This window comes from Amblyomma americanum, chromosome 1, assembly GCF_052857255.1.
Source record: "Amblyomma americanum isolate KBUSLIRL-KWMA chromosome 1, ASM5285725v1, whole genome shotgun sequence".
In the NCBI taxonomy this organism is placed as follows: domain Eukaryota; kingdom Metazoa; phylum Arthropoda; class Arachnida; order Ixodida; family Ixodidae; genus Amblyomma; species Amblyomma americanum.
In genome coordinates, this window is record NC_135497.1 from 164,612,080 (window position 1) to 164,636,953 (window position 24,874).

The following is a 24,874-nucleotide window of genomic DNA, read 5'->3' on the forward strand; positions in this document are numbered from 1 at the left end:
GAGTCGTCGACAGAGTGACCCCAAAAGGAGCGCCAGCGAAACGACCATGACCGCATTGTGCGACAAGAGTCGGCGGCACCCGTGACACCCGCTAGCGCGTCCGGATAATTGTCAAGATGCAAGCATTTTCACACGGCAATCAGAACAACCAGTGCCGTTCCATATGCAAGTCCTCCGGCCTCCGCGAACGTAGCATTTGGGCGAGTTTGGATGGTATTTCAGACATAACTCCAGTGCAAGAACCACGTTCACGTTAGGACACACACACACACACACACACGCACACGCACACGCACACGCACACACACACACACACACACACACACACACACACACACACACACACACACACACACACACACACACACACACACACACACACACACACACACACACACACACACACACACACACACACACACACACACACAGAGAGAGAGAGAGAAAAGCGTCGCGCGCGCGCGCGCGTGTGTGTGTAGTTGTTCCAACCCAACTCGCCCAAAAGCTAGTTTTACTGAAGTATATTTCTTCTACAATAGGCCCATCTTTTTGCATCAGCCAATTGTTACCTTCCATCAATTCATTGGTCACCAATAGTATCTTGACTGCAGCGTTCACCCGTGCGTGTGTTTTCTGTGTGATTGTTATCTTTGCACGACAGTTAAGAAATTCCGAGGCCACTCGGTGTCCGGACCGAATAGTCCGCCGGGAAGCAGGTTCAACCCGCCGCGGTGGCTCAGTGTTTAGGGCGCTCCACTACTGATCCGGAGTTCCCGGGTTCGAAGCCGACCGCAGCGGCTGCGTTTTTATGGAGGAAAAACGCTAAGGCGCCCGTGTGCTGTGCGATGTGACAGATACTGTGCCATTTCCTTTCCCCAAAAACCAATTTAGAAAAAAAAGCAGGTTAGGGCTCAGGTTCTTCCGCTTTCGGCACTCTAGGCAGTCAGGATGATCGTGTAAGCACGTGTGCCGCGGATAGAGGAATTATTCTATAACGTTTTTTGTTTAAAGAGGCTCAGCAAGCCTCACTGTGCAGAGATTTTAGGGCAGCTCACCGAGGCAGCCGCGCTACGGTGCTCGGCGACTGTTCTTGTCGCAAGCCGAGTAAAATTGAAGCCTTTTACAAGAACTGCGCGCTACGAAACACCTGTCGCCTCTGGTTTCGTTCCGCCTCGAAATGCGTCGTTCTTTTAGTGTGCGTCTACTTCTGCGCGGAAGCACGTGCGTGAACCTCACGCCTGAACCGTGTACGTAACGGTCCGCAATAGTTGCCCTGAACCAACGGTAAATAACGAAACGCAGATGTGAACAGAATGCCCTCAGGGTGGAGAAGGAGGAGGTCACAATGGCGAAAACTTAGTTTGCCACAGTTCGGAGCACAAAGAGAAACGGAGAGACGGAGCGGTGGCGGAGAGTGGCAGCGGCAATGACGGGGACCTATGAGCTGGGCCGAATGTATACGGGCCTCTTAGCGCGCAATTAGCCGGCCGAGTGCTAGACACAACTACCCGCACCTGCCGGGCAGCCACTTTCCGGACGCCTCCTAATGGGCGCTCTTCCAAGGCACTCGTCGGCCCTAATGGAAAGGACCGGGCGGCCGCAATAGAGCAGCAGCATGCAGTCGCTTCTTCGCCTCACGTTCGCGGCGTTTCTATGGACGCCGGACTCGCCCTCTACGCATGCCGCGAGAAGGAAGAGGGAACTCGATAACGATTTCCTTGCGCATACCTGCGAGTAATTGTGCTGAGAGGCACACTCGAGAAGACAGGTGCGAGCGAGGTAGCCGCTAGCCGTGAAACGGCGCTTTCCGCTGTCCGGGCGGCACCGGAAATTCCCGCAACGCGGATGTAGCGAAAAAGCGAACTTCATCGCTACCGACGCGTGTAATGCAGTGCTTGTGCTCGCGGCCACATCAGGGAAGATCTTGATTCAGGGCAGTGCACCCGTGTCGCAAAATAAATTCTTATTTTGCGACACCAGCGTCCAGAACTCCTCCATACCGACAGTAGCGGTGGGCTAGTGGTTTGAGCTTCCGCTACGCATGCGGGAGGTGCGGGGTTCGATTCCCAGTGCCGCCGGGTACCCACCGGTGATACAATGGGTACAAGCTTTCCCCTGTTCTGGTGCTCAGCTTTTTCAGGGTTAAATGCTTGGGAAATGGGTCTCTGACACCCAACCTTGTGAAATGAAAATCTACCTTGTGCCATGGCGCTCTTCGGCCAAAGCTGCCATTGCGCCGTAAGAAATTCATTATCATCAGAAGTCTTCCCTAGCCGCACGTACACCTACGCGAGCTTGTCCGCTGTGATGGGGCCTGCACAGCATTGCACTGTGAGAGTATAAATGTGAGATACCTCCTACTGAAGCCATGTAGACAAGTGCTAAACTGCGAAATCTGCAAGCCTCTTCTTTCCTTTCGCATATTTCAGCAGAAATATCTTAACCGTGAGAACTGAAAGCACCGTGGTGTTAGATTTAGTGGTGCCAAAAATAGGCGACAACGATCATGAGCAAGAAAAGTGCTCAGCATTCGACATAACATTGCAGAAGAGAAAAAGACAGCAAGGACGTTGGGCAGTGGCCCTTATTGGATATTGTTAGACTCACACTGAGGAAGAAGAGAAAACGTTAAACCTCGGACTATATGAACGAATACACAAAACAACGTCTCACAGCCGTCAAAACCGATTAGCCTTCAAGGAATAATGACAACAAATCTAAATAAGGATAAGTAGATTTTTTGTCCCGAATGATATTACCAGCCGAGTGCGATTGCACTTTATTTCGCTGAAACTCCGGAACGAAGCGCAATCGCTTCGAGGTCGCTCTGCGTTGGTGTGGTGAGCGACTTTTCCAAGGACATGACATAACTCCAGATTTCATTGGCACTGGAAACGAATTTGCCCCATAAGAGATCTTTATGTTTCCAGGGTATAGAGAGGTACCAGCATGACCGTGCCAAATTTACATTTATCTTGCGGAAACCTCGCTGAAGCAAACGCAAAATGGCAGAAACTGGAAAGTCTCAGCATCATGTGGCGCACGTCCGCATAAGTTTTGTAACCGCGAAAGTGAGGAATAAAAGGCACTTGCCTGAGTTTGAAAAAAAAAAAAACATGCCAAGCTCAGACCGTTTTAGTCTTCAATTTCGGTTCGCTGGGAGTCGTTCGGTCTTGTCTCGATTGTTGCTCTCTCTCTCTCGTTCTTTTTTTTTTAGCGCACAGCACGCGCTAATGCGCCTGTGTCAGAGCATAAACGAACCAAAGTTCTGCTATAGGTCTAATAAAAAAAAAAGGACTGCTGCATCCCAATGGCGACGCTGACATTCTTTCCGTTATGAAAGCTGAACGCCGCGAAAACACCGCCTGCCGATGTATTATAATGACATGGCCGAGAACACGTTCGGTTCGTGCGCAGTCCATCGCTACACGGTTCGGCGCGGCTGGCCAAATCCACTAGGCCCCGATATGGCGTCTAGCTCCTTCGCACTTTTCTCCGCGTGTACACTCTGACAGCCCCTTGCGCTGCGAAATGCAGCCGCACTCGGAGCGTAATTTGGGCAGTTCATTATGCATGCAAAGTTTGCTGAAAACATAAAATCGCCGCTCTGCCGATACCCATATCAATTACGAATGATTCGCTTCGAATAAAATAGAAAGTGCGCGCCATTTATTTCTTGTCCCTTCATGACCGGGAAATGATAACGGAAGCACGAACGCAGCAGGGCACCGCCGAAACACAGCGCACGCCCATGCGTAAGCGAGCTATCTCTTCAAGCAGAATTCACGAGATATATATATATATAAAACACGATTTTCTTTTTTTTTCACTGCTTTGATATGTAAATGAATCGCCTCTGTTCACTCTGCGGAGCGGTTATCTCGCTAGCCTCGAAATGATCCGAGAGACAATTCCAGCCAGTGTTGCTGCCAACCACAGGTAAAATGAATGGAAATAGCGAGTCATTTTGGTCGTCAGGAACAGCCGCGCTCGTTCAACCGGGCATCAGCGCACAGCCCATGATGATGGCTGCCTGAAGTGGCTGCATGCGCTCAGCCATTCTCCTCATTATTTTTCGCATCACATTAACTCACGATGTTCCCGAGATCATTATGATCCACTTCAGAGACGGTTCCGTTAACTTCACAGATCCAAGCGCGCGCTTCCGCTCTCACCACTGCATGCAGCAGTGTGGAGCAAACGCCTAGCTCAACACGGAAAGTTTCTAAGCCGAGACTTCCACGTCGTGCAGCGTGCAGAAGGAGGTCAAGCTCGGCACGGACTACTAAACACGTCGTCCAGTAAAACTGAGACGGTGAAAAGCAACACGCACCCGTCTTAATATTGCGAGTTCTGTTGGCGCAGCAAGCGCTCTCTATGTATTCGTTGCGCTGGAACTGACATCATCGCTGATTAGTGCCAGCAACCAAGCGGGAGTGGCTATGCATAAAGCGGTTGTGCATAAAGTGGGGGCGCATAAAACGGTAAGTTGAGGCTCCTCCAGACGGGCTTTAGAAGAGGCCACCTCAGCAGAAGCGCACACGCACAGACCTCCAGTAAGATGTTGGTAAATGCGTGGCAGTGTGTGGCGCTAGCGACACCTGCAACACACCAGAGTTACCGGCGAGGTTGCACAGTTGCGCAGCGCGGACCTGGCAGCGATGAGGACTCGAGTGCGTCCATTTTTCACGCACCCCTCAGTCTTTCTTCCGTATCGGCCACTGAAACTCGTAACGAGTGCATTTCCGCTGCGGTATCAGAGATAATTACGCCCTGACCGGGCACCGTCTTGCACGAACGACGCGAGCACTTGCACGACATCGCCGTTGCTGTTCCATTCGCACATCGCGGGCACGCGCTGTGGCTCAGTGTTTACACGGTCGGCTGCTCAGCACAAGCACCTGGGACGAAATGCCGGCCGCGGAGGCCCCGTTTCGATGGAGGAAAAAAGCAAAAATAAGCCCGTGCGCTGCGCGATGTCGGCGCACGTTACAGAATCCCGGGTGGTGCAAACTAATCCGGAACTCTCGGTCGCGGCGACTCCTTCTCTCTTGCTTCTTTCGCTCCCTCCTTCATCCTATCCTTCGTGACAAGGTTCGCGTGTCCACCGAGAGTGAGATGATTGCTGTGTATTTCCTTTCCTCGTAACGAATTTTTCAAATATTTATTTAACGCGGCAGCGTTAATCCCGTTCAGCGGAAAACCCGGCGCCGTCGTCGGCGGCGGCAGCCGCGTGAGCGAAAAATCCCCAGAGAAGCAACCAAGGTCACGTGACTTTGTGACGTCATCACAACCAGCCCACTATATTGTGAGCAAACCGCCCACCATGGCAGGTGGCAGTTCAATTAATGATTGGCCGCGAGAGGTTGCTCGGGAAGAGCAACCTGGGTCTCACAAGCCCCACAAATGACAGCACCTGTCATCGCAGGGCAGTGGTGCATCGCTTAAGCGCATCTCGAGGAGTGGTGTGAGGACTCCCACCGATCTATGAATGTAAAAAAGAGAATGACCAATTCCGCATATGTGGGCATCAAGCGATTCACGCTATCGCGTCACACCCCGAAGGTGGGGCTTAAGTAGTAGTAGTAGTAGTAGAAAACATTTATTCCAAAAAGGTAGGATAGAGAGGCGAAAATACAGATTTTGGGTGGAGTCCCTATTTCAGGACCCCTATGTCCACCGCAGTTGCTCTTGCTTGGGATATCAGCTTTCGCTGCGTCGCCAAGTCGGAGCTGAGCAGGGCAGACTCCCACTGTTCCTCGGAGTGATGTTTGTCTAGTTCGGGGGCTTGTGACCGGAGCAGCCCCATGTTACATGATATGTTGTTGGAATTCCGCCACACCAGGGGCAGATGCTGTCATATCTGTCGGGGAAGATGATGTGGTACTTGTGTAGGTTAGGAAAGGTGTTCGTCTGTAGTTGTGAGGTCGGGGAGGTTAGTCGCTCGGTTAGTATATCCTCGAGCTAGAGTGTCCGCGGCCTCGTTTCCCTCGAGCCCCTCGTGCCCAGGAGTCCAAGTGATTTGGTGCTTGCATGTGGAATTTTGAACTTGTGGGGTAGTCAGAATGGGAGCGACGGAGTGTGGAAGTCTGCCAGAGAGGAAGAGGCGACACGCGGACTGGGAGTCGGTAATAATTTCTAACTCATTTCCCGTAGCATCGCCGTGCTGGATTGCGAGGGCAATTGCAGCAGTTTCTGCTACTGTGGGAGAGCAGTTTCGTAGGGAGGCGCTGGCGATTTCCTTGAAATTGGTGTCCAAGACGACCGCCATCGCGTTTGTTGAATCGGGGTACATGGCTGCGTCGACGTATACAGCATTTTGTGCCTGTCGATGTGTGCGGCGCAGATAGTCCACTCGCGCCTTTCGTCGTCCCTTTTGTGTGTCCGAGTGCACGTTCTTCGGGAGTGGAGCTCCCCTCCACTTTTTTCGTGTGTCGCTCCTCTCCGCTCGTTCGAAAATGTCATTGAGCAGAGCGTGTTCTTCCATCGTTTTATTCTCAAGCGTTCTCAATAAAAGGATGGACGCGCTAGCAGGTCATCACTGCCGCTCAGCTCGTGCTCGCCCCCGCGTAACTTGGCCGCTTACGCAGGTGGCACTCGCGATACGGGGCTGCACCTCTCCTTACTTGCCCAGGCTCTTTTGTATTTACGTCAACACCTCAGTGGCGCATTGGCGATTTTTACAAAATCCACTCCACGCTGCGGCGGCACCGCGAACTGGTCGGATAAGGACCGGTGCGAGCGCGAACCAAGTCGTTTGCTCCGTTGCCTGACTGCTCTGCAGGCCCACTTGGACGTTCTCGAAGCTTTACTGTAAAATACATCTTAGAAGCCCTGTTACATCAAAGTTTGCATGCTAACGAGATAAAAAAGAGTCTCTAAGTGCCATTGCGCCTGTTCTCTAGCGCCAGGTGTGCACAGAAAGCATAGGAACTAAGTTACCACTATGTACTGGAAAGTTTTGCAGGACCACGACAGCGCATTTCTTATCAGGCACCAAGCATAAATTTCTAAAAGGATAATTTGCCTAGCCTAGCATTGCTATGTAAATGCATCGCAGCGCAAGAAACAAATAAAGAAACATCGCAGCGCAAACATGACTAAAGGGCACATTTTAAGCGAGAAGAGTTTCATGCATCACTCAGTGATCGCAAGCCTGATTACAGAATGCGTGCGCGGTGATATGGTGCTTTATCATCCATTGATATGGATTGCGGGGTGCTATAAAGATCTCATTCGAATTCCAATTCATGCTTATTCTTTTTGCATTTAGACTACCTCATGCACTCGCTGTCAGTGGAATCAGTCAGATAGACAGACGGGCAGAGGGAAAGGATTGAATAAAATTGGAAGATGATAACTGTATCATGAAGGTCTTTCATTCATTACATGTCTTCCATTCGCTGCTTAAGAACAAAGTGAAAGCAGAAGGCGCGGTAAACTGCTCGGAGAACACAGTGCGCGGATAAAGGCAACCGAATTGTTCTTGCATTCGTCCTTTGCATACGATTTAAAACTCTAAAGTTACGTATACTTTAAGCTGCACTAGTTAATAAAATTTATGGGCGCTGCACAACGCAAAAAGGTGCGATTTTATCAGTTAAATTCAAGCGACGGTGAGCAGCTTGTTTTCTGCGAAGCAGCATGACAAATCGACACCCCTTCTTATCGCTTACCTGCATCGTTAAATGCGAAAAATTGCGCTTCTAGCCATATCATTCATTCCTTGTACAAGAGCCTCCATCGCCGAATTAATTCATTTCTTTTAAACTTTCTCCGACGAGCGCGTCACCCGTCTAGAGCTCCGCTTTGACGCCGGTCGTTTTAAAACACCAGATATCGATCTCTTTATTGCTTGTGCGCAAGTCCTTCACACCCAAGTGAAAAGAATGGCTGTTCAGCTCACGCGAAGTTTGCCACGTGCGACAATAAAGCGAGAGTTTATCGCGAAATTAAAAAAAAGCGCGATTCTACCTAGGTTGGCCCCAGAAACAGCCCTCCGTAACGCCACTATAATGGATTAATTGTGGCGCCCCCTCCAGGTTGTTGAAATCGCCAATACATCGAGGCGCATACGCACCGTCGCTTGCCAAAACGAAAACACGCAAAAACTTGGGCAGAGTTCATTTGAGTCGCTTTCTCTCCGTCGTGTAGCATCGTACAAACAATAAAAACAAAACAAAAACGACAACACCCCTGATTTTCCCCTCGGCGTGCCAGTATTTAAATTTCAGGCCGACGTCAATAAAGGTCATTCAGAAGCTCTCACTGAGCGTGCCGCGACAAGCTCGTTTACAATAAAAGAAAGGATCGAGGAAAGGTGCTATGTTTACACACGCCAGAATTCGCAGACACCATAGCTGCTCACGATCGCATTGTTCGCGACCTAAATATTTATCAGTTAAGTATCGCGTACGCACTGACCTGCTTTATTATCCCTTCGCCACATATGCCTTATCAAGGAGGTCGGAAAGCTAACCCCGGTCATGTTCGTTCAGGGCAGAAATAAAGAGAGAGATTTTTGAATATGCCGGGCTTTTCTAATGTCTCAAAAAGCCCCGGGGAGCACTACACAATTTTGTTCTTTTTTGCTTTATTTGTGTCCTTTCTACAGAAAAAGGCAATCGAGGCAAAGGGCTGAAAAAGTTGGCGATTTCATGATACCACAATTATTTTTTTACGCTTAAAGCTAATTTTTTCATTTCTGTACAATGTCTTTCCAGAAGTTTTGTGCGCGCTGTATTTCACATATATGAGCTGTAAGCTTTTAAATTAAGTGCATGGAGCTCAGCTACTGAACCTAAGCTGCGGGTTCGATTCCCAGCCGCAGCGGCTGCATTATGATGGAAACGAAATATAAAAATGGAGGGGACACTTAAACTCTGCCTTAAGGGTATGATGCGACAGCGTAGAACCCATGGGTTGATTCTCATATATGATGAATGTCATTCCCTACTTTACATTAATTGATCACTGGGAGTCCTCATACCCTTCCTGGCGCAGTGGTGCAGCGATTAAGCGGTGCCCCACTTTCCTGTGATGGCAGGTGCTCCCAGTGGTGGGCCTTATGCGGCACAGGTTGATCCTCCCGAGTGACCAATCATTAATTTAAATACCACCTGCCACGGTGGGCGAGTTGTGATGACATCGCAAGGTCACGTGACCTAGGTGGCCCACCTGCCTCTTAAGTTGTCCTCTGGGGACCACCTGCCAGAGTCATGCCCGTGGTTTTTCGCTCACAACGCCGACACCGGATTTTCTGGACAACGAGGCCTTTAACACTATCGCGTTAATATTCTTGTACTGATATTTTGGTCCTCATTAAGTGACCCTATGTAGTCAAGATTAATCCCAAGCCTTTCACTGTGGTGAGCTTCATGACCCACAGAGTGGTTTCCACTAACTGCTGTTACACTGGTAGGCGGCGTTAGAGATGCATGCTCGAAAGACATCCAGATCGCCGGACCGTTATGATATCACTGCGATTACGTAACTCGGATATTGATAATACAACGTCTAAGGCCTGAATCTCGATCTAAGGCCAAACTATTGAGCAATGTGCGGTAAAATAGATATGTTATTACTTAAATTCCGGCACAGCGCCGATACGAAAAGTCAGTCTGTTGTATTTACTGCAAGCAACTTCCCGCTTTAGCACTGAAAAATCTACCTTGTCGAGAACAGAGCTGATCGTAACGATTCCTCAGCCCAGCAGCTCAGAGGAGAAGCATTGTTCCAGGAGTGTAATATCGAGTAATCTGTGCACTGTATTTTACTGTTTCTTTTTTATCTGCGGGTGCTCCTTACATTTGATAGAAGGCCAGGAGTGGACATTTATTTTAGGTAAAGGCACCAGAAAGGGAACTGTAGACGGAGCGTGCTTCTCCGTCCGCAGTTCCACTTTTTTGGCACCTTTTCGCAAAAAAAAAAATGCTTAGCCAACTCACTCAACGGTACTTGTTAAGTGGATCACTTCAATGGCGACACAATAGCGGAAGCGCCTGCTCCTTCGCAAGCCGGGCTTACCGAAGACGAGGACAAAAAAAAAATGGAAAAGAAACGCGTTGCCGGGTTTCGGTTCCACTCTGCGGCGACCTCCAAGGTCAGCCCTTCACTCATCTACCCTCCACTCATCCCGCAGAGTGGCCGAGCAGAATAAAATAAAACAAAGAGACAGCGCCGCGTATCTCCCAAAGCGGTGCGCACGCAGCATGTCGCGGCGATGCTCAACCCCGCGCGCGAGGACAGCATCCGCGCGAAAGCGGACAGGCAGCGCGCGCCCCCTGTTCTCCTCGCCGATCGGCCGTTGAAATACTTTGCCGCCGGAGGAGCGGCGCAGAAGATGGGGAAGCAGAGATGGCGCGTGTCATCAGGGGGAGACAAATGGTCGCGTGGCGTGATCGAGGTCCGCTCCCGGAGGCCCTCCTCGGAGAGAGGGAGCTCCCGCCGCGGGATCGACCGGCAGCGCCGCGCTCTGTCTCGGACAGCGCGCATCCCGCGCGACTCGCGTGCCGCCCAACAGCACGCCGCCGGAGCGGAACCGTCCCGGCCAGCGGCGTCGCCCCCAGGTGAGTCTCTTCGTCCCCTCCCCCTCTCTCTCTTCTCCCTTTCGTCCGTTAAGATCGAGTACAGAGCGGCAAAGGCTACGTTGCCTCCTGCACGCCACCAGTCGGAAGAGGGCTTTGTCTCGCTTTCCAAAGAATGAGGGTAAAAAGAAAATACGAATGACGCTTCCCGGTTTTCTGGGCAGCCGAATGCAGAAACGGTGTACCGTTCAACGCGTCAGGGAATGAAAGAAAATCCAGATAAATTCCACTCTACCGTCGCGATGGCTGCGGACGGGCTGCGCACTAGCGCGCGCAGCGCATCTATAGACCCATCGATTAGGGTGTCATTCGTGACTATAGGCTCTTGGGCGAGATGATGAGGAACAACTAAATTTAGCCCGCCATGGCTGGTTGTCGAGGGGGCAACGCAGCAACACGGCAACGCAGGCATAGCCTGCCTCGTTGCTCGGATTTGTTAATTACGTTAATATTTCTGACATTAAGCTTTAAGCGCGCGTGCCCTAAATGCTTGGTTAAACACTCATGCCGCGACCGGAGTTATCAGCGTGCATTGCTTTTCGCCTAATGAAGGGGAGATCTCCTTTGCAATATACGACGCGAGCTGAGTTTAGGTGTAGATAGATATATTCTCTGGTTGTGTGGCGATATATGAGCCGCGTTAAGGTAGTGCACAAGCAGGGGTAGTGTAAACACATTTATTTTTTTTCATTGAAAGCGCGCGTTTCATCCGTGCATCGCGCCTCCATTTAAGCGAATTATTCGAAGCAGACTACAGCAGATGAAATGGAACACCTTGAAATCACGATCGCAAACAAGCTGACAGCGTTTTGAAGGACGCATTCCAACTAAGCGGAGGCTGCAGGAACTAAATTAAGTCTGCCCTCCTAACTATCTCATCTGGCGTTCTCTCAAGTTTTACCTTTATTCTCACTCTGGACAGCACAGTTACAATGGACCGAAGAATGAGAATGCTGCAGCTTTTGAGCACACTTGAGCACTCACAGTTTTCTCTTTCAAAGAACGAGATGCAGACGGAGGATCAGAGCAAGAAAACAGGAATCATGTTGCACAGCTATGAATAAGTTTAACCATGTGTTATCATTTTCGCCACGAACTTTTATGCTGATCCGGCTTATATACATGCCCGCAAGACTTACCACTCAAGATAAGTCAAGCTTCTAAAGGACAGACAATCTTCCTTGACTTCAGTATGCAGCACTTAAGTACGTTTTCGAAGGCCGAGCTGTGCTCAAACCTTGTGAACATTTATATACAAGGTGTTTCACCTAAGACTTTACATAACATTTAAAAATAGGGTTTTTGAGTTATAAGAGCGCTTTTTTTCTGTATAGCATTGTCAGCGGTGTAGTACACCGGAATACAGCTAAGACGCGCTAACTAGCAGGCTGGTTAACTAATATCGAATAGTTAAATATTTAACTATTACCCTTATGCCCCTTAATTATTGCGAGGCGTGTAGCTCACAGTAATTATATCAACATAAATTTTTAGAATTTCGAAAACACAATTACCTTCGGCGCTGTGGCCCACCAAACCTTGGCTACATTGCTCCAAAATACTGTACATAGGCTTTTGAGAAGCTTGCCGGCAAAGCAACCTGTGCAGTGCACGTAACTCGTCGAAATAGCCAAAATTTGTGGGGTCACAGCGCCGAGGATAACTGCGTTTTAGAAATTCTAAAAACTGTTATGTATAATTATTACGGTGGGCTACACGGCTCTCAATAATTAAGGAGCCTAACAGTAACATTTAAAAAGTTACCTATTCAACATTAGTTAGCACGTTTTATCTGTATTACGATGCACTACACCGCTGAAAATGCTGTGCCACAAAAAGCGCTCTTCTAACTCAAAAAGCCTATTTTTAAAAATTGTGTAAACTCTTTGGTGAAACACCCTGTATAGAGATCGCTGAACGAACTTTTAGGCGCTGAATTTCACAGAACTGTTTGAATTGAGATGTGGTCGCAGCGATAATTTCTTCTCATAAGTGGTGATCGCGTGCAACGTTCCAGTTGCTAAAATTATGCTGTTTTAGTGGTTTCTATGTTTTCGTTCTTATTTTTTCACTTTGCCATGTTTGAAGATAGCGCTGCGATAACAGGAAAACCAGGAAGCTTGTGCATTCGCAGTGATCATGACATCATTTTTTTTCTAATAACATGACACTCACATGACACCCAAGAGTTGCCCTATTGCCTAACCACCCGTCGAATTGATACCAGGAGGTCACACTGAAGATTGCAAGCGTCCACTGCGCCAAATTTTCGCATTGATTACTGCAGTTGCGCAAGCTACTTTTGACAACAGATGACTTTTTAATGAAATAGATTCTGATGTGTATTGTGACTTTTTCATATATGTTACCAATTTGTTACTTCTGGACATTGACGCACAAAAAGCTGAGCGAGCTGGTAATGATTAGTTTCTAAGAGCGCAACCGCAAGAAAGGAAAGAAAACATTGCTGTGTCTCTTTTTTCCTGCCTCGTGTTTCTTTCCTTTGTGCTCTTGGAAGAATAACCACTGGAATGAATTTTCCCATTACATATTTTATTTAAACAAAGATCCTTAAGCATGGCCTAAAAGGCCTAATAGTGTCCTTTTCAAATTAATTTGCAAGACACCGTTATAATTAGCATTCACTTAGGTGTCCCTTCAACGAGCCTTCGCATGTTCCTTTGCTCAATTACGCAATCAGGCAGCGCTCTTTCGAATTACAGGCGTTTTGTTACCCTCTTTACAGCAGCGTAACTCCATATCGAGAGCGCGCCGTTAGTGCTCACCCTCGATACACAGCCGCGGCTTCGCCCTACAGTAAGCACTAGAAGACAACGGGCGCCCCGCTCATCCCCATCGAGCGAGTGAGCACCAGTCTGAAGGCCGTCCTAATGAACGTGCGCTCTCTTGTGCAACTCCGAGAGAAACGGGGCGAGCTACGCATTACTTTCCTCCCACTCGCCGGCACCTGCACCGCTCCAACGAGGCTCAGTGAGAGCGCTTCCTCAAATTCTATGCGAGTCCGCCGGACCCTGAAAGCCAGTACGCGGACGTACGTTATCCCGTGCCACAGCATGCGCGCAGCTGTAGTGAATATTCGTTGAACTTGAGACGGCTGCACAACATTAACGATGAGCGCTGTCGGCTTCACCCCAGTGCCCATGTTTTATGCGGCGAAGACGCCGTAGAGGGCTGGTACAACGAGGTTAAAGATGGAAAGAGAATGACGTCTACTCACTGAAATCATCACCAGTTCCTCCGATAAGTTGCTAATTAATTATATAACATGCACACACGCTTCGTATTGTTATTTTGAAGCCAGTGCAAAAATTACGCAAGCATAAACGTTAAAACGTTGGATAGTTTTCTTTCGCTAGAATTTTAACCTTTTGGGAACTGAGATGTCGTTAAATAGTAGAGTATCGGAAAAAAAAGGGGCAGCTGTTATAATCCACATAAACCACGATATTTCTTTCCGACCTCAAGAAAATGTTTCAGGGCATTTGCCTTTCCCATATTCCGTAATGTTCTTCCTGCACCTAATATCTCTTGAGTCATCAAAAGCTTTCCTTGGAAAATTTCTACGTGTAAACAGAACTAGCCTTGGGGCTTCAAGCGTTTGACGTAGATTTCTTCAAAGCTGCAACAGTGAGTTATTCGGAGGCAAGTGGAGTAAAATTATGGTCCACTCGCGATTTGTCAGCTATAATAACTGCATTAAAAGAAAGGCAATAAAGGCGGACTACTAGCATCGACAAACATACTAGTAGTCAGCGCATAAAAGACTGACTTGTCGCGTCAGTAGTGCAGTGCGGCAGCGATGAGCAAATACGATATCGTTTACGCCATGCGAAACTGGCTATGAGACACGGAAGGGTTGTTCGAATGGAACGAAACAGAAGTCAGGAACCGGGAGGACCGCATCATGTGTGTCTTTGCGCACCATTGCGTGTCCTCCCTTGTGTTCTTGTCATTCGCGTGGCCTTTCCATGCCTCAGAGAATGCACCAGCCAGCCTGACAACATGTTCTACTCAAGAAAAGCCCTAGTTAGATACAGAAACTCTCGTTAAACTCGGGTGCCACGGCGGTCTTTGCGCGACGTGCCTGTAGTGTCCCTGCCGATGCGACGGACATCTCGAGCGTCGGGTCACCGGCGTGCTCCGTGTGGAGTGGGGGGCCCCCGACTGCTCGCGCTGAGCCTCGGGGGGAGGACCCACTGCGAAGAGGACCAGCACCGGTGTGAACATTGTGAGGCAGTAGCCAGGTTTTGCCTCTGGGACTAGCGATTGTGCCACGGGACACCACGGCAATGGAGGCGCGACAGAAATGGGGTTGCGGAGATGGCGATCCTGATAACTCGCGTGGCACGTTGTTTTATAAGGGTAGCTGCTTGGACGAGTTGGTCGCTGGCGACGATAAATGTAGCGATCGAAACCCAGGACCAATTAAAGAGGACACCACATGCACTGACTTTAAACTTTCAACTGATAGTTAGCACATGTGACGTCCTCTTCGTTTCGTCCTGTGTTGATCGAGAGCTACATTTATCGTCACAAGGTTTTCTTAGTTGAAGTTCAGAGAAAAAGGAGTTCGCCTCTCCTCTGTGACAATGAGATCAATTTCTTTATTTCTTCTTTCATAACTCACTGCTTCGCAGCCATTCATGTAGCTGCACGTCAAATAAGAATTATTGCCAATTCACAGCAGTATCAAAAAGTGCAAGTGTATGTTATACAGTTTAGGCAATGCTGTCGGAATGTCACACATTTTTTTTTTCAATGTTCTTTGGAACGTTGCTATGAGAGCTAAGTTTCATTTTCGACATGAAGGCGCGCATAAATTACTTCAGTGCATTCGAAAAGCTTTTAACCGGGGCGGTTAGCATTTAACGCGTGTACCAAATACCAGCGCCAAGCTAAATACAACTTAAAACATAAAGAAAGAAAACGTCATTTGGTTATCAAGAGAAACCACTTCATTGCGGTACATTATTTATAGGGCCAGCTCACATGGCTTTCTGCTCTTCACAGGAGAAAGCAAGATACCACTCTGGCTTTTTCACACAACATAACTGCTTTAAGAGAGTGTCCCGTACTGTTGAGAGTTTTTATACTTGCTCCCCGCTGTTAAGAACGGCGACAGCGCGTCTTGTAATTAGCAGCGGCGACAACGTGTCTCGCCTGTTGGCATCTGTTTCTGCTGGGTGGCTTCGAGCAACTCGATGTCACGTGATCGTTCCCAAGCCAGCCGTCAAGGACCCCACGAACTCCAATTCCATCATCCAACTCCTTTATCTCGTTGTCAGTCCTGTCCTGGTGGGGGGGGGGGGGGGGGGGGGGTGTAGCAGGCGTCGTTCTGACCGGGATTCCGTCAGAGTGCGACTCCGAGTCCCACACATCCAACACCGCATAAAAAATGATAAATTCACGCGCTCATAAACCTCGCTCGCAAGTACGATCACTGGGTCTTGGAGATCTTTCTTGGAGCACGCCCAAGCATGAGTATCATAGTTTTACTAAGATGGCTTTTTAGCTGTCGCATGCAAACTGCTACGTACAATCTGTGGCGCTTCGCAAGATAAATTAGTAGATCAGGCCGCTGAAATATGCAACGCTCTATTAGTGGGCATCACATTTCCTCGCGTCTATATACTGAGTTCCTTAAAATTTAAACATTACTAACAAGTATGAAAGTAATGCCTTTCGCTAGCCATGCCAGCAGGAAGCGAAGAACCCGAACGGAAAATATATTAACGAATTAACGCACGCCAGCAGCCTGCGCGCCATTAGGTGCGGTCAAAACGCGTTTCATGGCAGCATCAGCCCTTGCTTTGAGTGTACATGCCATATTGGTTCTATTTAAGCCCTCGTAGTTAGTTCTCTGCCGACTCTCTTCTCAGCTTCTACAGCGGAACGAGGCAATTAGTAACCATTAATTTATCCGCGCAGCTAAGACGACTGTCGTTTGGGGGCCGGGCCGCTCTGAGCGGCTCCCGCGAGGGCAGCCGAGCGATCTTTTGCTGCATCATTCGCCAGCGTGGCCCACGGCTGCAGGGGACAGATGAGAAGCGCCCCTCCTAATTGGACATCGCCCGGCGAAGTATATCCGGGCGGAAACAAAAGAAGACTGAGCGATGCGTGACGAAGCTACAACTGCTCCTCGTCTCACATGAGTGTGCACGCTTGTCTTTCGCTCTACTGCCCCGCATCGCGTCCCTTCCGCGGACATGCACTCCGGGGTTCCTTTGCAAAGGGCGCAGTTATCGACAATGCGTCGCCGCGCAGAGAGAAAGAGATATTAAGTTTTAAAGAAAATGAGCATGTTCGGTTCCTAAGGACGAGAATGAAAATCAAGTTGGCCGAGGCACGCGGCTGAAGAGGCCCGCGCAGCTAGAACAGAAACCGGAACACCAAATAACCCCGCCTCACTGCGCAAACACTACGGAGTTGTGACGTGCACGGCCCCCATGTGGCGTGGCTTCGCTTCTTGTTTCAGCCGTCTGTGCAATCAAAGCTGCCGCCACTGGAACGCACGCGGGCTATAGAGCCAAGGATGCACCTTCCTAATTCGAGGAAACAAGGCGCGCCCGTGATGTTAGCGCTTTTTCCCGGGAAAGACATTTCGCACGGTGGGACCGCGCGGATCTCCGGCGTTCGCTCTCGCGTCCTCACATGCAACATCCCCCCCTCCATTTTCTCTTAGTGGCTCGCCTGCTCATTCACTCGGAACGCTAGCAGCACCCGCCGTTGTCGGACCGAAAACACTCGCGAGCGCCGTGCGCGTACACGTCGAGTTCGGGACGCAGAAGGATTTTGCGCGCATGAAAACATAATCGCGCGCTTTCGCGCACTACATTAGGCTCGTCAGGAAAACAAAGAAAGGCGAAGTTCAACGCTAAGCTGCGACACGGCAGCGGTTGCCCCGCACAAACGAAGTGCAGCTTTGCCGCCACCATCCCTTCACCTGGCGCCGCCGGGGCTGTACGTCACGCACGCGCGCGGAAAGGATTAAATAAAAAAAGGTGAAGAAAGCGAGCTCGACTTTCTCTCGTGTAATTTTCCAGGAACGTGCTCGTAGCTGAGGTAGTTTCTTTATAGGAAGCGCTTGTTTTGATGAGGGGCGCTTGACGAAGTGAACGCGAGCGAGGCAAGAATTACGCCTCCGTTGCTACAGCTTATATATGTCGGCTTAGAGAAGAGCCCTCTGCAACTAGCTGAGGCTCAGTTAAAGGCAACGGGGCAGCCAAACGTGTTTATTCTTGGCTAAAGCGGAAGGGGTACGCAAGATCAAAGCAATGTTCTTCGAATAAATGACGCCTGCGTATACTCTCAGCAACGCCAGCATGAAACGTACCAACGTTCCAATGCACGGAGTTAATGCTCTCCCCCTCCTTTCGGATGCTAGAATGCTACCTGCGATACTTTAAGCGAAGCCAGAAATTCATGTTTCAACCCTTACTATATATAGAAGCGCATTTGCTGCGTGCCATATTTACATTTATTTCATCGCTGATGACAAAAGGAATGCTCCGACGAATTTTCACTTTTGCTAATTGCGAATAAACGCAATTATTTTTTTTCTGTTTTCTTTATCTTTTGCTGCGTACCAACCTTCTTCCCAGCCCAACTCATCTCCTTTTATTTAGTTTCCGTCGTTGGAGATAAGTGAAAGCGACTAATTTTCGGGAACAATTTGTTTGTTCAAATTACGCGCGACGAAAGGGCCAGCCAATTAGAGCTGTAATTAATGAACTATATCTTTCACGCGCGGACAGCGTTTTTAATCAAAGGAGGTCCCTGGTTTAATTAATTTTGCGGAGGTGCGCTGAATAATCATCAGTAGCAATTTCAGGAGATGAAAGCGTGCTGCGCGACTTAGTCCCGCGCGCGAATCGCGAACTTTTCCATTGGCGAAGATCCTTTCGCTTTGAAGGTCGTTCAGAACGAGTGCTGCGCTGCTCCTGTAGCCGCACCGCTTCTTTTTTTTTTTTTTATAACAACTGGCTTTTGCAGGCCGAAAATACACTCGGGGACAAATTAAACGCGAACGATACCGTTGACACGCGAAGAGCAGAATGAGAAGTTTCTAGTTGCGGGAGATAAATACTTGCGCACATAACTATCACTCCCAAAATTCGATCATCGCTCTCTGAAAGTAAGAACGAGCCTACTTTGTATTTATGCTCCGTCGGTTTTTGTCCATGTATTTTTTTTTGCGTTCGAATTAGTCTCAGTTTTGCCTGTCCTTGGCATCCGCACAGTTGGGAATCCTAGCGGGAAACATCTCGATGAGGCTTCTAACGCTGTCGCATTAGAAAACTCATCGGGAAAAAATTCGTCACCGGTCACATAGTTTCCAGGAGTGGAAGCGACGCCACCAGACCAGAAGTGACAGCTATAAGCTTCGATGTATCTTCATTGCATCCGTAACGCCGCCTCTAGACACCTTCAGGAAAAAATTTCCGGCCACCAACTAGATGTCTGGTTGTGTGCAGACAGGCATGTAAGGGTCCGCTAACACAACCATGAAAGAATGACACTAAATTCGATGAGCCGCCGCGGTGGCTAAATGGTCACGGCGCTCGGCTGCTGACCCGGAATACGCGGGTTCGATCCCGGCCGCGGAGATCGCATTTCGATGGAGGCGAAATTCTAGAGGCCCGTGCACTGTTCGTTGTCAGTGCACGTTAAGGAACCCCAGGTGGACGAAATTGCCGGAGCCCTCCACTACGGCGTCAATGAAAGCCTGAGTCGCTTTGGGAGAAATTAAGCCCCGGGAAACCACACTAAATTCGACGTAAGTGCATCACCAGCTTCTAATGCTATCGCACTGTCAACACACAATGTAATTAGGTGTCCCTGTGAACTTTTTTTTAAAGAAGGGATTCACAAGCTGTCAAAGGCGCCAACACACGCATTCGCTCATTTCTAAGAACGAAAAAAAAGGTGCTGTGATTTCAGCCATTTAGTATGGTTCATGTAAAACACAAGCACATTTCCTAAGCATCTGAAAATAACCACATATGCCCAGAGCGCCAATTATCTAAATTTCAAAAACTCGGTAAAGATAAAAAGGCCGCTTAAATGTGATTTTCAAAGCAGGAGCCGCGCTGGCGGAACGACAACATGCAACGATAAGTGCCGTGTCGGGGCCTGTTAGGCTTCCTCTGGGCATCTGAGAGGCCGCGCCGCCGTCACATGTTATTGCTGGATACTGTCTAGGCGAAAACCGCACGGACAGTTAATGAGACCGCGGAGAGGCAGAAGCCCAACGTCACCGCGGATTTAGTTCTCTGCAGCTCCACAGTGAAGACGGCGTATCGCCGTAGATCGAAGACGTGGACGTATCGCTGAACGTCGGTCGTTCGCTAATGTGCTCCTTCGGCAGAAAAAAAAAAGATCACTGGCAAACGCACATCGCACAAAACACGAAGCTTGAGCCAGACAGACAACGTTAAAATAAAAAATAACCACACAAAACTGGAAAAAAGAAAACCAACTCCGCAGCGACCGCCAGTAGCTAACGCGGCCCTTCGGCAAGTAACAGAAAAAGCCGCATATATATGCGGATTTCAGCTCCAGTGGTTCAGTTTGTTTTCTGCGTTCACTTTTGGTGCATGCGTTACTTAGTAACGACTTCTTTCCCATGTTTTTTTTTTTCTGGCCTGTGGGAACCAGCAAGGCAGACAGAATGGGACGTCTCGAGAGCGAAGTATACTCGTGGTGCGCGCTGTCAGAGATAAGCACGAAAGCTTGTCCCATTTCTCTTTGTCATGTGTGGACACAGTACGTATCGCCAGCGTTCCCCACATGTACTACAGCCTGCGTCACCCTTGAGCAGATCGCTCCATTAGTGTGCACCAGGCAAAACAAAGGTAAATTTTGAAAGCGGCCCATGTTTTCTCGTCGAAGTTCTCGTGCCCGCCGTGCTTGAAACTCTGTGTGGCGTTACCTACGCGCAAGCGTTGCCTCTAAAAACTACAGAAGCTTCGAGGAGGTGGTGCCGAGTTTTACACAATTTTATACAGGTCGAGCGCTCTACACAATGGTGACGCAGACTGTACAGAAATCGCACACACACGCACGGCTGTGCGGAGTAGAGGGCGTTTCCTAACCCCGCTAGCCCACTCGCTAGCTTGTGACCGCGAACATTCTGAGGATGGATGTTAAAATAGGGAGCGGCGTTTACCTCTTATTTCAGTCGCAGAGGGAACGGGTGCAGCATCGCCGCAGCGTGGGTGCGGGCGCTGCTGACTTCTTCGTCCTCTCTCTTGCGGTGCCTGGGCAGCGGTCACGGTTCTTGGATTTGGTTGCGGCCTCATGCAAATGCCAGTGATGGTTCTGTGGCCAAGGCCTTAGTAATGGGAGGGCACAAGCGCCGTGTTCTAGGCATGATTATTAAAAGAAGAGAAGAAAAAAGTGTGCGTTTGGGCCACAGTGAGGACATAAAGGCAGAGAGAGAGAAAAAAAAGAAGCTCCAGAGAAGAAGTATCAAGTGCAGGTGGAGTGTAGCAAACCAGCAAGCCAATTGTTAAATGCTTACAGCGTTATCAAGAGCGCCTTTGCGTGATAACATGTAAAGAGCGTTTCCCAAAAGTATTCGTTTTCTCGTGACCAATGAAAGCAGAGGATAAGAGATAAAGTGGCCCTGTGGTGCACGTCGGATCCGTGAGGGCGACTTGCGACAAACGGTCAAAAACTTGGCCAAAGAATGGATCTCACAGAAAGCGGCCCGAATCCTGAGCAATCGAAAAGTCCAGTGGGAGGAAGCTTTTCAAACCAGAATCCAATGGTTCCCGGCGCACATGGGAGAAGTATCGAACACATATCGCAACCGAAACGAGACGGCACACACCAAGGCGCGCGAGCTCGCGAACCGCGCCGGCGGCCGTCGTCCATGGGACAGCACCAAAGACTGTTTGACCAGCTGCAACGAAATTATCAAGGCCCTCTGCCCTGTCCGCCGAACCTTCCCTCCGCCCAACGACAAGCTGGACAGGGCGCACGCGGTGGCCCTCAGACAACTGCAGACGCTCACGTACCCCAATCAGGCACAATACCATGCACAGACGACCCCGGAACATACCCGACGAATATATGCAAGGTCTGCCACACTGCTATAGCAACTTTACCCCACATGCTCTGGGACTGTAGCAAGAACCCTGACGGTGCTAACTCCGGAACCCTCCCGCCGCGGTGGGCCGCTGCCTTGCGCAGCCCCAGCCTCGGTGACCAACTCTGGGCCGTCCAGCAGGCCCGCGAGGCGACGGCGAGGCAACACCTCGACGTCCCCACGTGGGAGACCTAAGGCCCCGTCGGCGAAAGCTCTGCAGGACTTTTTTTAATAACTTTGTTACCAACCAAGATAAAGTGGCGGTATCTGTTGATTTCGATGTTGCCAGCATCGGCGAGCGTGGACATATTGATCCAGTTAGCTCAGTGCATAGTTAGCATATGGTTAGCTTACAGAACTATCGGTTAACAATTTAGTTTCTGTCAACTGCACGGTGCGCTACTGAAAAGCTTAAGACTTCCTGTTACAGCTCTCAAAACGAAACATTTTCCAAGGAGATGTTTGTGCAGCTGGTATTAACACTCGCTCATCTCAAAAGCGAAGCTATGATGAAGGGCGCTTCAAAGGTTTTATTAAGGCCAGAAGCGGCGCTTGTCGAAATGACACAGGAGATGAAGCAGTCTAGTTGAAAACATCAGCTCGAACGAGCTTTTGCTCAGAATTGAAAAGTCCAGTGTCAAGCTGTAGACGGATACAATATTTTTTTTTTTTTTCTGGCGCAGTCTCCGGAACCCCTCAGCTTTTGAGACGTGCCAACGGTTGTCGCTGATTAGCACTGAAACAGGCCCACTGGAACCAGTACCTGGTTCGCCGCTCGCCGAAGTTGAAACTTACGCGCAGGATTACAAGTTTACCTAATCTAACGCTCTGCCGGTAACCACGTGCGCACACACAATTGTGCACTTACTAGTGCAGCAAGTTAAAGGCAAATCATGTTCGGGAGCACCGATTTTGATAGCGCAATAAAAGATACAAAGGCGATAATTAATAAGACTATATTATCAAAGCATTAAATGTAGGCGGTACATAGGTATAAATACTGAAATTACAAGGAGGTTCCTACGTCGCTTCCTGACTTGTTCGGAACCGCCTCGCATTCCCCCCGAAATTTTGCACGGCAATTTAAACTAGGGAAGAGATTTTTTTTTTCAGTGAAGAATACAAGTGCTTTAACATTCATGCAATCAAAACTGCATCGTCGCAAAAAAAAAGTAATGAAAGAAGCATCGAGGACCGTTGTGTTCGCTATAGCAAGTCTTGTACAGCACGAGAATTATTAGCCGGCGCAAAAGAATGAACAGGAAGACCTTTCTCGGCCAAGAATCCGAGTCATCCGGCTCATGCCTTCCTGCATATTGTTTCCCGAGCGCGCACGGACTCACCGTACCACACGTAGGCGGTATCGGAACGGGCCAGCGATCACGCTCCGCGAATACCGGGTCCTCCTCCTGCTTCGCAAAATGGGCAGGCTATATTGCGCGGGGGGGATGTTCCGCCTCGTGATTTCATGGGTCCGGCACGTTCTTCGGCGCTGGAAAAACTGCGCTCCGTATATCACTGTCGCGTTGTACTCCCCTCTTAGCCGCCAGTTAATGTCTTTTTTTTTCTTTCATTCTTTATTCCACTTGTGGTATTTCCTCGATATTACCGGACACGAGAGCAAAAAAAAAAAAGAGACGACGAAAGTCAAAGCTCAGGAATGTTTACTTTGTTCGTGGGTACCACGGGTGGATTTCGGTTGGGTAATCGCAACGTTGCAGCCGCGGGCCAACGTCTGCTCGAAACTAAAATACAAAGGAACCGGCGAAGAACAGCGTTCATGCACATTACGGCTCCGGTAGGTGCTCAGCAACCTTTCCTCGTGCAAAACTCTTGCACGTACTCGTGTACAACAGTTTTTTGCAGTATATTTACACCACTGCATTTGGAGCTCACAAAAATTGTTTGCTTTACGAAAAGCGGAGTCCTCATTTAGCCTGCATTCTTTTATTGAATCATCTACCTCTGACTTTAAAATCACCTTGTCCTTGTCTATGTTTACATCAACTTTGAAATTTTTTCTTTTACAACAATAGAAGACTTAACAGCGCTGTGTATATGCCTTTTAATAATGAATATTGAAGTTGTTTGCACTGCACTGTAACTTTCTTGTTTATTTATTTATTTATTTATTTATTTATTTATTTAAACTGCAGCCCCTGTTTGGGCTATTTCAGGAGTGGGGTTAAAATACATACAAAAAATGCACGTTCAAGCCCACACAGATACAAAAAAACTTAATCTAACATGTTTGCATGCATAGCGCGTACAGTGTGATAGAGACGTTGTAACTAATGAATTGAATCAATACGCAATGAACAAAAAAATCATCATTTGGCGTCGATAACTGTTAAGAATCAGCAATGGAAGAGACCGCGCCATGCCAGGGATTAAGTTCCAATGTTCCATTGCCTGAGGAAAAAGAAGCTATGTTTGAAATTGTTAGTACGAGCGAAGTATGGCTTAACGTTAAGGCAATATATAATGACTCCTGGTTGATCGGGGAATATCGGGGGTAAGATAGACATTAGGTGTGACATGATAAAGTGAGATAACGAAGCGGTGCAGGAGTTTCAGTGAATCCACGTGACGGCGCATGGACACGGGGGTTAGATTCAAAGAGGGCAAGGCACAAGACGATGAAAAATTGCGATCATACTGACGATATATGAACCTGATTGCTTTTTTTTGGATGCTATCAATTAGGTCAATTTCATAATGTTTATGCGCGTTCCAGACAGGAGACACGTATCATATCTAACGTGCAATATAACATGCAATATCATATATAACGATGGCCATTTTAGTTCTGCATTGCTGTTTTTTGCCCTGGTAATGTATTTCTTTCATGTGCATCACATGCAACTTTTTGTCTATATTAGCTTCGTTATTATTGTTTAATTACATGTATACGTTGCTGCTTGTTTATTTGCAATTTAGTTTGCTATTAATTTATCGACGGTCCCGTTACAGTCTCCTGATTCTGGGACCCTCGCCCGTTTACTGATGTTTCTGTACTCATCCCTCATGCACTAAATAAATTCTTATTTATTTATTTATTTATTTATTTATTTATTTATTTATTTATTTATTTATTTATTTATTTAGTATTTACACGGTGTAAGGTCGCTATGGCTAACGCTGGGTATTTGCGACGCTCCCGGAAGGGCGTCCC

The 24,874-nt window shown here is 48.6% G+C and overlaps 2 protein-coding genes across 13 annotated transcripts in view; one reads left to right on the forward strand and one right to left on the reverse strand.

Moving 5' to 3' along the window:
- LOC144114112 (prolyl endopeptidase FAP-like) overlaps positions 1-24,874 on the reverse strand; it is a 377,138-nt gene that overhangs the window by 110,245 nt on the left and 242,019 nt on the right. Inside the window, exon 1 of one of the 12 annotated variants that reach the window (XM_077647607.1) lies at positions 14,692-14,799. The exons of the other annotated variants lie outside the window; for them this stretch is intronic. Within the exon in view, the coding sequence (XP_077503733.1) occupies positions 14,692-14,721 (30 nt within the window). The 5' untranslated portion in view covers positions 14,722-14,799. Of the gene's footprint in view, positions 1-14,691; positions 14,800-24,874 lie in introns of those variants that run through there. 12 annotated transcript variants of the gene reach the window in all.
- LOC144114114 (uncharacterized) overlaps positions 1-24,874 on the forward strand; it is a 169,603-nt gene that overhangs the window by 73,955 nt on the left and 70,774 nt on the right. The gene's annotated exons all lie outside the window — the stretch shown is intronic.